The sequence below is a fragment of the Pyrus communis genome, chromosome 1 (genome assembly GCF_963583255.1).
Source record: "Pyrus communis chromosome 1, drPyrComm1.1, whole genome shotgun sequence".
Lineage (NCBI taxonomy): Eukaryota > Viridiplantae > Streptophyta > Magnoliopsida > Rosales > Rosaceae > Pyrus > Pyrus communis.
In genome coordinates, this window is record NC_084803.1 from 6,346,683 (window position 1) to 6,360,316 (window position 13,634).

The 13,634-nt window shown below is 37.3% G+C and overlaps 2 protein-coding genes and 1 pseudogene across 3 annotated transcripts; 2 read left to right on the plus strand and 1 right to left on the minus strand.

The window, feature by feature from the left end:
• Positions 1–321: 321 nt before the first annotated feature.
• LOC137731225 (disease resistance protein RUN1-like) lies at positions 322–4,813 on the plus strand (annotated as a pseudogene).
• A 3-nt stretch (positions 4,814–4,816) lies between these two features.
• LOC137731255 (disease resistance protein RUN1-like) lies at positions 4,817–9,371 on the minus strand. 2 transcript variants are annotated; one of them, XM_068470359.1, is made up of 5 exons: positions 9,233–9,371; positions 8,407–8,986; positions 6,997–7,182; positions 5,376–5,501; positions 4,821–5,260 (listed from the first exon to the last, which is right to left on the minus strand). In XM_068470359.1, the coding sequence occupies exons 2-5, from the start codon at positions 8,982–8,984 to the stop codon at positions 5,107–5,109; spliced, it is 1,044 nt and encodes a 347-aa protein (XP_068326460.1). In that variant the 5' UTR covers positions 8,985–8,986; positions 9,233–9,371; the 3' UTR covers positions 4,821–5,106. The 2 variants fall into 2 exon arrangements, with proteins under 2 accessions (XP_068326464.1, XP_068326460.1); XM_068470363.1 differs by lacking the exon at positions 9,233–9,371 and having other exon boundaries at positions 4,817–5,260; positions 8,407–9,217.
• Positions 9,372–10,786: 1,415 nt separating this feature from the next.
• On the plus strand, positions 10,787–13,266 carry LOC137731245 (disease resistance protein RUN1-like). Its single transcript, XM_068470347.1, has 2 exons — positions 10,787–11,378; positions 12,134–13,266. The coding sequence occupies exons 1-2, from the start codon at positions 10,861–10,863 to the stop codon at positions 13,251–13,253; spliced, it is 1,638 nt and encodes a 545-aa protein (XP_068326448.1). The 5' UTR covers positions 10,787–10,860; the 3' UTR covers positions 13,254–13,266.
• The last annotated feature ends 368 nt before the right edge of the window (positions 13,267–13,634 follow it).

Below are 13,634 nucleotides of genomic sequence, written 5' to 3' on the forward strand. Positions count from 1 at the left end.
AAAAAAATAAATGATTCTGATTATAATGTTTATACGGTGAAGATACATTATCCGTAAGTGAAGGGATAAGTAGATACCCTAATGGAGGGAACACAAACATCGTTCTTTAAATTTTAGTGTCGGAGAACAATATTGCAAAGTTGCAAATTTTACGCACTTCAAATTACCCCTAAATTAACAAACTTGTACGTGAAGAGTTAGTTACATTTGTAGTGACAGTTGGAGATGCTGTAATTTAATTTGCTGATGAGGGTAAAATAGGATTTAAACTTCGGATGGAAAAGCACTTTCCCTTCTTGATTTAGGTGGACTGAAGCGAGTTGTTGTCTTGGTATTTGCAATTTTGCAGATCATCTGGGAAAACAAGAAGCTCCGCCAACAACAATCAATGGATACTACCATCACAACCGTCGATCCATCCTCCGCATCTTCACCCTTCTCCTCGAAACAATGGAAGCACGACGTGTTCTTGAGCTTTAGAGGCGAAGACACGCGCCGGACCTTCACCGACAACCTCTACTGCACATTAAAAGACAACAAAGTCAACGTCTTCATTGACGAGAATGAACTTCCAAGAGGAGAAAACATAACAGATGAACTGGTGGAAGCGATCAGACTGTCAAGGATGTCCGTCGTCATCTTCTCGAAACGGTACGCGGAATCCCGATGGTGCTTGAGGAGCTGGAGAAGATCATGGAGTGCAGAAGAACACTTGGGCAAATTGTTCTGCCAATATTCTACAACGTCGATCCGACGGATGTTAGGAACCAGACTGGTACTGTTGCAGAAGCATTTCAGAAGCATGCAGAGCGCTTCCATGGAGATACAGATAAAGTCCAGAGGTGGAGATCTGCTTTTACTGAAGCTGCAAATTTGTGTGGTGGGAACCTTAGAAACACTGATGGGTAATTTCTCTGTTACTTTTTAACTTACTGTTTTTACATACATAGCATGTATTTTACAGGATGATGTATTACAAGTGTGGAACCAGAAATTTTTACCAGGGTGGGCTAGCAAATTGTTATAGGGTGACTTGTTGGTTGCTAAAAAGAATTTTCGACGGAAATTCAAGAGATAATATGGAGAAATCAATAAGCCATAGAGACTTAAGATTAAAAACTAGAGTCATGAAGGAATTGTTTTAATAAATTGAGTAAACATACAAATTAACTTGAGTTAGGCTTAATTTGGGTGAATTACACTTGAAGATATATATTGATATGCGGATTATATTCGAACTTTTCACGAAAAAACTACCTGGATTATAGCCCGTGTTCGCCATCATGCTAGCTACGACATTGATGTATTAGTTTTGGTTTAGCAACCTTTAATTACCAACTTCAAGTGTTGGCTTTTCTTAAGCCTCTACTACAAAATGTCAATAAACTATAAAATGATAGGGCTTAGAACCTTGATCAGTTTACACATTGTAATGCTGCTAATGCAAAGATTAGAAACCTGATGTGTGTGTGTGTGTGAGAGAGAGAGAGAGAGAGAGAGAGAGAGAGAGAGAGAGAGAGAGAGAGTATTTCTAAACGCCTGATCTATCAGTTTGGTCGAATTGAGCTAATCACATGGATCAATATAATGTGCCATTGTTTTGTTGTTATCATGACAAAGTTATTAGTTGAGTTTAATCCTGCAGTTTATGATTCTTACTTCTTCTTACTTACTTTGGAAATTTTTGTTAACAGGTACGAAGGTAAGTTTATAAGGAAAATTGTCAACGACATCACTAGAAAACTGAACAACACATCCTTAAACGTGGCTGCCAAAGAAATTGGAATAGATTCTCGAGTGCAAGAAATCATCAATGATTTAGATGTTGGAGGATCAGAATATGTGCGCATTGTTGGAATTTTGGGCATGGTTGGAACGGGGAAGACAACAGTTGCAAAAGCCATTTTCAACAGAGTTCATCAAAGCTTTGAAGGTAAAAGTTTCCTTTCAAAAGTGAGGGAAGAGAGTGTGGTTAAACTGCAAAACCAACTTCTTTGTGATATCTTGAAACCGGCCAACATAGAGGTAAGTAGTGTGGATCAAGGAACCAAGGAGATACAAAAAAGACTTGGCGGCATAAAGGTACTTGTCATAATTGATGACGTAGACTCTGTGGATCAACTAGAAGAGTTAGCTATAAAACACGAGTCGTTTGGTCGAGGGAGTAGAATTATTGTAACAACAAGAGATGAACAATTGCTAAAGTTCATTAGAGTCGATAAGACGTGTTTGGCACAAACAATGAATAATGAAGAAGCTCTTCAGCTTCTTAGTTGGCGTGCCTTCAGGAAGAGTCATCCTAACGATGATGAATATCTCGAACTCGCAAATAATGTTGTTGATTACTGTGGAGGGTTACCACTAGCGCTTGAAGTTTTAGGTTCTTATCTAAGTTCAAAAACCAAAAGAGAATGGAGAAGTGCACTGCGCAAATTGAAAAGAAAGCCTCATGGGAAGATTTATGAAAAGCTTAAAATGAGCTACGATGGGCTAATTGACGATGACGTGAAGGCTATATTCCTTGACATATCTTGTTTCTTTATTGGAATGAACAAGGACTATGTCATGACAATATTAGATGGCTGTGACTTCGACCCAGATATAGGAATTGGAGAACTCCATGATCGGTGCCTTGTAACTGTTGATGAAGGAAACAACCTTATAATGCATGATTTGCTTCGAGATATGGGCAGAGAAATTGTACGTGCAAAATCTCCTACCATCACTGGAAAACGTTGTAGATTGTGGGACCAGGACGATGTAAAAGACGTATTGAGTAACATATCTGTAAGTACATTTGCAATCAAATTGTAGTATAAGAATGTATGCAATGAAAGATAAGTGTATGCATATCCCACATACAAATAACCCTTTTGATATTTACTTCTTACTTGATGGATCCAATTCATGGCTTTGCTTCATGTGTATAAATCGTCTTTTCGCAGTCCCTTTCTTACGTATTTTTTTTTCTTTTCTAACAGGGAACGGAGGACGTTGAAGGACTCACTTTAGATTTGCATGAATCTGACAAGCCTAGCTTCAGTACAGAAGCACTTAGAGAGATGCGGAGACTGAGGTTGCTCATGCTGAAAGGTGTGAAGTTCACGGGAAACTGCACGTATCTTTCCAAAAAGCTAACATGGCTGTGTTGGCCTGAGTTTCCTCTAGAGGTCATGCCAGAAAATTTTAATCTACCAAACCTAGTTGATGTCGACCTGAGTCATAGCCAAATGCAAGTTTGGACGGACTCCGACGTGGTACTGCATAATTTTAACCAACCTATTGATTCTTTCTTCCAGGTTTTGTAAGTACTGACATCATGCTTTCTCTCTTCTGTTTGGATTTTAATTTTGTTTTCGTTTTTGTCTCACAGCGGCTTGAGAAATTGAAGTTTCTTAATCTGGGTCATTGCTGTCGCCTAAAAAGATCACCAGACTTTTCAAAACTCCCCAATCTCGAGAGATTGATACTCAAAGACTGCAAGAGTTTGTCCGAGGTTCACCCTTCCATAGTACAACTGAAGTGCCTTAAATATCTCTCTCTTGCGAACTCCAATTTAACAAATGATGCAATTCCTGAGGATCTCGGGTCTATGTCTTCTTTGGAAGTTTTAGATCTAAGAGGCAATGATTTTACTGCACTACCTATCGTCACTGGCCTTTCCAAGCTTCAAACTTTACAGTTGGATAATTGCACAAAGCTTCAGGCAATTCCGAATTTACCGACAAGGTTGGAAATCCTGGAAGCGAATCAGTGCGTTGCATTGGAAAGAATGCCAGATTTTTCGGAGATGTCGAGATTGAGAGAATTGCATCTGAATTACTCCCCCAAACTCACTGAAATTCCAGGCCTGGATAAGTCGTTAACCTCCATGACAAGGATTCATATGGAAGGGTGCACCAATCTCAATGATGCTTTTCTGGAAGCAATCCAACGGGTCCTCTCTCTCTCTCTCTCTCTCTCTCTCTCTCTCTCTCTCTCTCTCGCTCTTATGTATGCATACATGCATGTATTAATTGCTCTTACAAATCTTGCTGCGCATGGTATAGGGATGGAGTGCGAGCGGAAATGGTGGCCTTTTTCTTCCTGGACCTTCATGGTTAAGGGGTGTCCAGCCTAAGGAGGAAATCAATGAATATACGCTTGACTGTGAGTCCAGGTCATATTCAAGTGAATACAAGGAAGGCAGAGATCATGAGGCAGCAAGACCTGGTGATGACTCATACGATGAGAATCGATCTCACAAAAGAATAAGGTTTGATCTCAGTAATGCAGAGGGAACTGTTGCCGGGGAATATAATTGCATTGTAGTTCAAAACCACAAAAGCTGCATGGAATTTGATGCGACCTTTGAGGAGGGGGGAGATGGTGAGGATGAAGAGAAGGCTCCAAGTGCTGTACTGGTATCCGTTAATTGTTCTTCAAGCGGAACTGATCAGAAGTACAAATTCGGAATCAGTTGATCTTCTGACTTGAATGTGGTGTTGCACTTGCATATGAAGATTGAACTAGCAAAGTAAGGTCCAACTCCACATTGTTTCGAATAAGAAAACAAAGTGCAAGTGCGTCCTCCTATCGGTGAGAGTGCTGAGACGCAGAGACACAGCATTCTGAAACACGAGCAATTTGTTTGTTTATAAATTATTAGATTGAAAGGATTGACCTTTGCATCTACTGAGGTTCAGAGCCTTTATGTTGATGAATTGCTCTTTCCGAATGAGTTCATGTATCACGATTAACGAACCCTTGTTAATAAAATGGACACAGAACAGTATTATCCTACAACTACATGCAGTTGAAGGAAGAACAATTAGATTATAATCTATGAGACTTGACTCATCTGCCTTCTGTTGGACATCTTTCTCAACAAGCATAGAGTTGATCCTTATCAATGTTTTATCTTTGTTTTCAGTTCATCCCCAGGTCCGGGAAGATATGATCCGGTGAGGATCCTTGTCAATTATTTATATATGAAAACGCTCTTAAACTACAAGGTAATAAAAACCCCAAAATAGTAACAAGGATTAGCATCTTAGTCTTCAACACATCTTCTGCCTTTATTTTTCGTCTCTTCTTCAACTCGCAAATTCCTCTTTCTACCCACTTTCACTCACGTTGTCTCAACACCAACTCCTCCTTCTCCGGCCCGTGCCGGTGCTCCCCCTCGTACGTTACGATCAGCACCTTCGGATCATCCGGAGCTTGGTCCACGTGTTTCCTCGCCGGGCACCCACTTACCATAGTGCACCTGTAATATCCCCTGTTCAACATAAACAATTAAGCAAACGTCAGATTCAATTCTCACCGTCCGATCATATCGCGTCCCGATTTTTCATTTCATTACCAAATCAACGGCTCGGATTTAAATTGAGTACCTTGTGTAAGGCGAGCCTTTGATCGGCTTCTGACCGTACTTTCTCCAGGTGTACTCGTCCGCTGGAATATCCTTGATTTTTGAACTTATCGCCGGCACCCGAATCGTTTTCTTCACCTGCTTTTTCCTGAATTACCAAACATTACAGCAATTAATTGATTAATTTTTTAAATAAAAAAAATAGAATATATAAACAAGTTTAGGGATTTTTAGTCGTCGGTCAAAATTAAGAGCAATTTTAGAGAAATTATTCTTATTGCTGATACATCATTTAGGTTATAAATTTTGTCTTCATAACATTATTCTTAATTTAAGAGCAATGTTATTCTTACCACAATTTTAGACCACATTTTTTAACCATCTTAGGTGGCAGATGAGTTGGACAAGTTACATCATTTAATTTCAATATTTTTATTAATTAAAACACTTAAATAATCTTAGGTGGAAGATGAAGACTCCTCGTATACCACAATCATCATTTAATCAATAATATTTTTATTAATTATTGATTAACATTTTGATTAAATGCTAATTAATTTAGATAATGTGGTTGTCCAACTCATTTGTCACTTAAGATAATAAAGAAATGTGGTATAAAATTGTGGTAAGAATAACATTATTGTTAATTTAATGCTAGGGAGACTAATTTGTAGACAAATTTTGCAAACTAAACGATGTGTCATCAATAAGAATGAGTCAATCATCAACTTCCATGTCATTTAGTTTGCAAAATTTTGTCTACAAATTTAGTCTCCCTAGTATATTAAAAAATTAAACAACAAAAATCTTTTTCCCAAACGCTGGAAAACAAGAAAACAAACTTTTTACTATTCGAAAGTCGAATTAATACGCCAGGCGCATCTTATTGTGTTAGCCTCAACGCGTGCTACAACCATTGATGCCTAGCAACTGACTCGGGATACTGACTGGGTCCATTCCTGTTAGGATTGACGGTATTACATGACAAGGAAAAAAAAAAAGTAAAGCGGAAAGATAGACACTAAGAATTTACGTGGTTCAACAATTTTTGCTTACGTCTACAAGACAGCAATCAATCTTTCACTATATTAAAATAATGGATACGGCAAGAACAATCTTACCAAGCCAAAGACAAGGCTTGATGAATAAAAAAAAATATAACACTCTCACACTGTTAATCTAACTCATAATTTATGGTGGAACATGCTCACTCTCAACCTTGGAGTGGAACAACTCTTAGAACTCTCACTCATAGTCTTTTGGATGATCTACAATGGTGAAATGCCACCGCTATTCATATGCATGGATGGAAAATCCCAGTGAGTCCAAGAATTAACTATTCCACTATCAATGGAAGTCGAACCACTAATGCACCATCCAATGCATTACCCTTGGAACTCCATATGTTCATGCACCACATAGAGTTCCCATGTTTGATTAAATGAACCAACCATTAAATTCCTTTGAATATGGTATTCTCCAATGTATCATTTGTTCTCAAAAGACTTCCAACACTTTTATGGTTCGTTGAGACTATGGAAAAACCAACCAACTCTTATAGTCTCAGTAACCGTGCTAGAGGCGTATTTTAGCTGGGGAGAGGAAATGTAAACTAAAATGCGCGGGTAATGAATGACGCGTACCTCCTCTTGGAGTTGGAGCAATGGTACTCGCCGGAGCCGGAAGCAGATCCCGTGCCAGGTAACTTCCCCGGAAGCGTAGAAAGGGGAGACTTAGCGCTGTCCGTAAATGCTATTTCAATTGGAGTCGGGCTTTGGAGTAGTTTAGTGATCTCGTCAATAATTGCCCTGATAAACATTCCTTCGTACCTGGTTGTTATATTTGAAAATGAAGCGAAAGTACACAAATATTTATTAGCAACCGCAAAGATTAAACAAATTTTAAAAAATATTTTAAAGTTTTTTGAAATGACATATAAGATCATCTCCAAAAAAGAATGTTAAATTTTGAACATGAAATTTAAATTGACAGTTATATGACACTTGGACATCACTCCATCTGATATGTTAAATTTTAAATATAAAATATAAAATAAAAATTCATATTTATTTTCTTTGCATTGATAATGAAAGAAAATGAACTCAAAGGTATAAAAATATTTAAACATTATATTGGTAATGAACGAAAATGAAAAATTGTGTTTCGAGTTATTTAAGCCATTATAACTTTTTAACAAGTTTTTATTTATTTATTATATATGTACACACACACCACAAAGACGTGGGGAATAATTTAGTTTTTGACTTTTTAAGTTTCAACCTCCTTTTCACAAATTCTCTACTTTCTTTGGCTTGAACACAAGACTTTTGGTTGGTAAAAAGGACATGCGGAGTTCATCTCAAACATTTACTGTCAACTACTTAAAAAACCATTAGCCTCATGAGATTACCCACTAGGAAGATGGAGAATTTTTGGCTTTTATGTGTGAGAAGCAAGGATCTGGGGAAATCTGGAAGTATCATTACAAAGTTTTTGTTTTAAGTGAAATTAATCAAAGTCGAGGCACCCAAGTTTTTATCTAAAATTAGATTTATAATTTATCTTCTCAACAATTATCTTTTTAAAATTAATTTTGTATAAAAAATAATTACAGTTTGATGATCGGCACAATATCAAACATTGTATTAAATACTCAACATTTTAATCTGGTAGAGTATCAAATGCCCGATTAATTTAGTCGATGACTAATTATCCTAGTCGATTGAAATAGTCAATACAGTCCGAACTGTCAAACGAGGCCTAAATCATGAGCACCACCGTCCCCATTTGAATGAGCGCAGCTATAAGGCCACACACATCTAGAATAAATTGGAGAACAAGCTCATATATCTTTAGAAGGCTTGAACTCTAGCAATTCAATTTTGACATTAAATTTAGAGAAATGGATGAAATTTAGAAGGAGAATTTCGGGAGAAGAATTGGATTGAAAAAGAAATAAAAAAGAAATGATAGAGAACTCAAATCCAAGCATGACTGTTAATGACGATTTAAAGAAATAATGAACAAACAAACAGCGAAAAGTACGTACTTACCCATTAGTCGTTCTGAAAACCCGGACTGTCAAACCTGCTGCTGCAGTAAGATCATCTGTCCAGACTTTCAAACCTGCGGCTGCAGTAAGAGCACCTGTCCACCGCCGTAGCTTTTCTTGTATATCTGTATCTTCATGGAAGCGCTCTCTATGCTTCTGAAATGCTAGTACAAAAGTACCTATAACATCTGACGGACTAAGATCGTAGAATATTAGCAGAACCATTTGCTTCAGTGTTCTTCTGCACTCCATGATCTGCACCAGCTCCTCAAGACACCAGATGGAATCCGCATACCTACTTGAGAAGACGATGACCGAAACCTTAGACCCTTCGATTATTTGCTTCACCTTGTCTGATATATTTTCCCCTCTTCTTATTGATTCGTTCTCCTCCATAAAGAAGTCAATTCCGGCGTCTTTCATTGTCCAGTAGAGGTGGTCCGTGAAGGTTTTGCGCGTGTCTTCGCTAAAGCTCATGAATACATCGTAGGGTGAGGAGGAGGACGTGGTGGAGGAGGAGGAGGAGGAAGAGGACGGTGAAGATGAAGGTGAGGCTTCAAGGGCTGTACTTGTATCCATAACTGCTTACAGCAAAATTTATGATTAATTCAAGTCAAAGTGCACAGATCAGTCGACAAGAAAAGAAGTGCTTTTCTATCTACATAATTGGATCGAAGTGCGCAGATTTGCTCGCCCAAGGGGAATTGAAATACGATGGCTTTTCAAAAAAGCAAATAAATCTGGATAAGCAATACAATAGAATACAATACCCAACTAATATCTAATTGAGAAAATAAAGACTATTAATCGAAAACAGAGGAAAAAACCTGCATGATCCTTCAGCCACACCTAATTCCCCAATTTACAAGATGAAAGATTTGCAGAGCAAGGAATAAGAAAGAGGGAGGAGGTGGAGAGGTGGAGAGCTGGAGAGCTGGAGACAATAAGCAATATCCTTCTTGTCCCTTCACTTCCGTTGACTTTGTTTCCGTTGAGGGATCTTCAAATAATTTCATTTGAGAATGTGCTTGTTTCCTAACATTTTTTTTCACGATTTAAATTATTTATATTTTAGTACATTGTTTATAAATTATTTTTACAAAATATTTAAAAATAATTATTATTATTAAGACATTTAATTATGGTAAAAAAAAAATAGATAAATACGATTTTTTCAAGAAACATGATATTACTGTCATTTAATTCAACTGTCAAATAATTTCAAAATTGTTGATTTTGATAAAAATAATTTTTAAGAAATATTTAAAAGATGAACGGTTAAAATGGTTGAATGATGACAGAGTGGGTTCTATATAAGATCCCTAGTTACGTCTTAACGAAAAGTCAACAAAATAGAAACGACAAAGAAGTGTATACATGTGTGTGTATATATATATATATATTTTTTTTTTTCAGGTGATATGTTTTGTTAGATTAATCATCAACAAAGTTTGAATTTACACCGTCATGCAATGGTTCAACATCTTTTCATCACTGTGCACGAAGAAGTGAACAGTGACACTCTAAAAATTGAATTGTGCACAAAGAAGTGAATAATTAGATTATTTTTTTTTAAAGTACATCGGTATTTTTATACTAAGAAGAGGTGGAGTTCGGTTAAGCCACACAATGGACAACTTAATTTGGTATCGAATTTTCCATCCACAAGATTCGAACCTAAGATCTCTCTCTTCTTACTTTCATCCCATTCCCTCCCCTCCTCTCAAATTTTATTTTTTGTCTTATTATTTTTATAAAAAAAAAATCAATATAAGATGTTGACGTGACTTAATCGTAACAGTTCAAATAGGAAGAGAGTATAAAGAGATTAAGAGGGAAGAGAATCCTCTTGGTTGTGGACTTGATTGATGGTTTGTTGACCTTTAGGTGGAGAAATTTTTAGTTGTGACGGGAACACGTATGATACACCAAGTGTTTTTATGTAAGTGGTGGAAAATTTTAATTTTTAAGTTATTAATCTTTTAACACACATATCCCACCGTTTATATAAGAACATGTGATGTACGATCTCGTATGACGGTCACACTGAAAAATCTCTCCTTTAGGTGGTCTGTTGACTTTAATTTAAGAGTAATGTTATTCATACTATGTTTTTATACCACATTTTCATACCACCTTATATGGCATTTGATGTGGACAACCACATCATTTGAATTAATCAGATTTTTAAATTTAGTTTATTATTTAATAAACTAATAATTAAGAAAAACTAGTTAATTAAATGATAATTGTGGTATACGAGGAGTCTTTCTTATTCATTCAATTGGGTTTCTGTAAATTTTTCAAATAATGTGGCTGTCCACGTCAGATGTGATAAAAATAATATTACTTTAAAGCTGTGGATGGGAAAAACACTTTCCCTTCGTGATGCGAGTAGTTGACTTGGTATTTGCAGATCATCTGGGAAAACCACAAGCTCTGCCAACAACAATCAATGGACACTACCATCACAACCGTTGATCCCTCCTCTGCATCTTCACCCTCTTCCTCGAAACAATGGAAGCACGACGTGTTCTTGAGCTTTAGAGGCGAAGACACGCGCCGGACCTTCACCGACAACCTCTACTGGACATTAAAAGACAACAAAGTCAACGTCTTCATTGACGAGAACGAACTTCCAAGAGGAGAAAACATAACAGATGAACTGGTGGAAGCGATCAGACGGTCCAGGATGTCCGTCGTCATCTTCTCGAAACGGTACGCGGAATCCCGATGGTGCCTTGAGGAGCTGGAGAAGATCATGGAGTGCAGAAGAACACTTGGGCAAATTGTTCTGCCAATATTCTACAACGTCGATCCGACGGATGTTAGGAACCAGACTGGTACTGTTGCAGAAGCATTTCAGAAGCATGCAGAGCGCTTCCATGGAGATACAGATAAAGTCCAGAGGTGGAGATCTGCTTTTACTGAAGCTGCAAATTTGTGTGGTGGGAACCTTAGAAACACTGATGGGTAATTTCTCTGTTACTTTTTAACTTACTGTTTTTACATACATAGCATGTATTTTACAGGATGATGTATTACAAGTGTGGAACCAGAAATTTTTACCAGGGTGGGCTAGCAAATTGTTATAGGGTGACTTGTTGGTTGCTAAAAAGAATTTTCGACGAAAATTCAAGAGATAATATGGAGAAATCAATAAACCATAGAGACTTAAGATTAAAAACTAGAGTCATGAAGGGATTGTTTTAATAAATTGAGTAGAGATACAAATTAACTTGACTTAGGCTTAATTTGGGTGAATTACACTTTAAGATATATATTGATATGCGGATTATATTCAAACTTTTCACGAAAAAATTACCTGGATTATAGCCCGTGTTCGCCATCATGCTAGTTACGACGTTGATGTATTAGTTTCGGTTTAGCAACCTTTACTTACCAACTTCAAGTGTTGGCTTTTCTTAAGCCTCTACTACAAAATGTCAATAAACTATAAAATGATAGGGCTTAGAACCTTGATCAGTTTACACATTGTAATGCTGCTAATGCAAAGATTAGAAACCTGATGTGTGTGTGTGTGTGAGTGAGAGAGAGAGAGAGTATTTCTAAACGCTTGATCTATCAGTTTGGTCGAATTGAGCTAATCACATGGATCAATATAATGTGCCATTGTTTTGTTGTTATCATGACAAAGTTATTAGTTGAGTTTAATCCTGCAGTTTATGATTCTTACTTCTTCTTACTTTGGAAATTTTTGTTAACAGGTACGAAGGTAAGTTTATAAGGAAAATTGTCAACGACATCACTAGAAAACTGAACAACACATACTTAAACGTGGCTGCCAAAGAAATTGGAATAGATTCTCGAGTGCAAGAAATCATCAATGATTTAGATGTTGGAGGATCAGATTATGTGCGCATTGTTGGAATTTTGGGCATGGTTGGAACGGGGAAGACAACGGTTGCAAAAGCCATTTTCAACAGAGTTCATCAAAGCTTTGAAGGTAAAAGTTTCCTTTCAAAAGTGAGGGAAGAGAGTGTGGTTAAACTGCAAAACCAACTTCTTTGTGATATCTTGAAACCGGCCAACATAGAGGTAAGTAGTGTGGATCAAGGAACCAAGGAGATACAAAAAAGACTTGGCGGCATAAAGGTACTTGTCATAATTGATGACGTAGACTCTGTGGATCAACTAGAAGAGTTAGCTATAAAACACGAGTCGTTTGGTCGAGGGAGTAGAATTATTGTAACAACAAGAGATGAACAATTGCTAAAGTTCATTAGAGTCGATAAGACATGTTTGGCACAAACAATGAATAATGAAGAAGCTCTTCAGCTTCTTAGTTGGCGTGCCTTCAGGAAGAGTCATCCTAACGATGATGAATATCTCGAACTCGCAAATAAGGTTGTTGATTACTGTGGAGGGTTACCACTAGCGCTTGAAGTTTTAGGTTCTTATCTAAGTTCAAAAACCAAAAGAGAATGGAGAAGTGCACTGCGCAAATTGAAAAGAAAGCCCCATGGGAAGATTTATGAAAAGCTTAAAATGAGCTACGATGGGCTAATTGACGATGACGTGAAGGCTATATTCCTTGACATATCTTGTTTCTTTATTGGAATGAACAAGGACTATGTCATGACAATATTAGATGGCTGTGACTTCGACCCAGATATAGGAATTGGAGAACTCCATGATCGGTGCCTTGTAACTGTTGATGAAGGAAACAACCTTATAATGCATGATTTGCTTCGAGATATGGGCAGAGAAATTGTACGTGCAAAATCTCCTACCATCACTGGAAAACGTTGTAGATTGTGGGACCAGGACGATGTAAAAGATGTATTGAGTAACATATCTGTAAGTACATTTGCAATCAAATTGTAGTATAAGAATGTATGCAATGAAAGATAAGTGTATGCATATCCCACATACAAATAACCCTTTTCATATTTACTTCTTACTTGATGGATCCAATTCATGGCTTTGCTTCATGTGTATAAATCGTCTTTTTGCAGTCCCTTTCTTACGTATTTTTTTTTTTCTTTTCTAACAGGGAACGGAGGACGTTGAAGGACTCACTTTAGATTTGCATGAATCTGACAAGCCTAGCTTCAGTACAGAAGCACTTAGAGAGATGCGGAGACTGAGGTTGCTCATGCTGAAAGGCGTGAAGTTCATGGGAAACTGCACGTATCTTTCCAAAAAGCTAACATGGCTGTGTTGGCCTGAGTTTCCTCTAGAGGTCATGCCAGAAAATTTTAATCT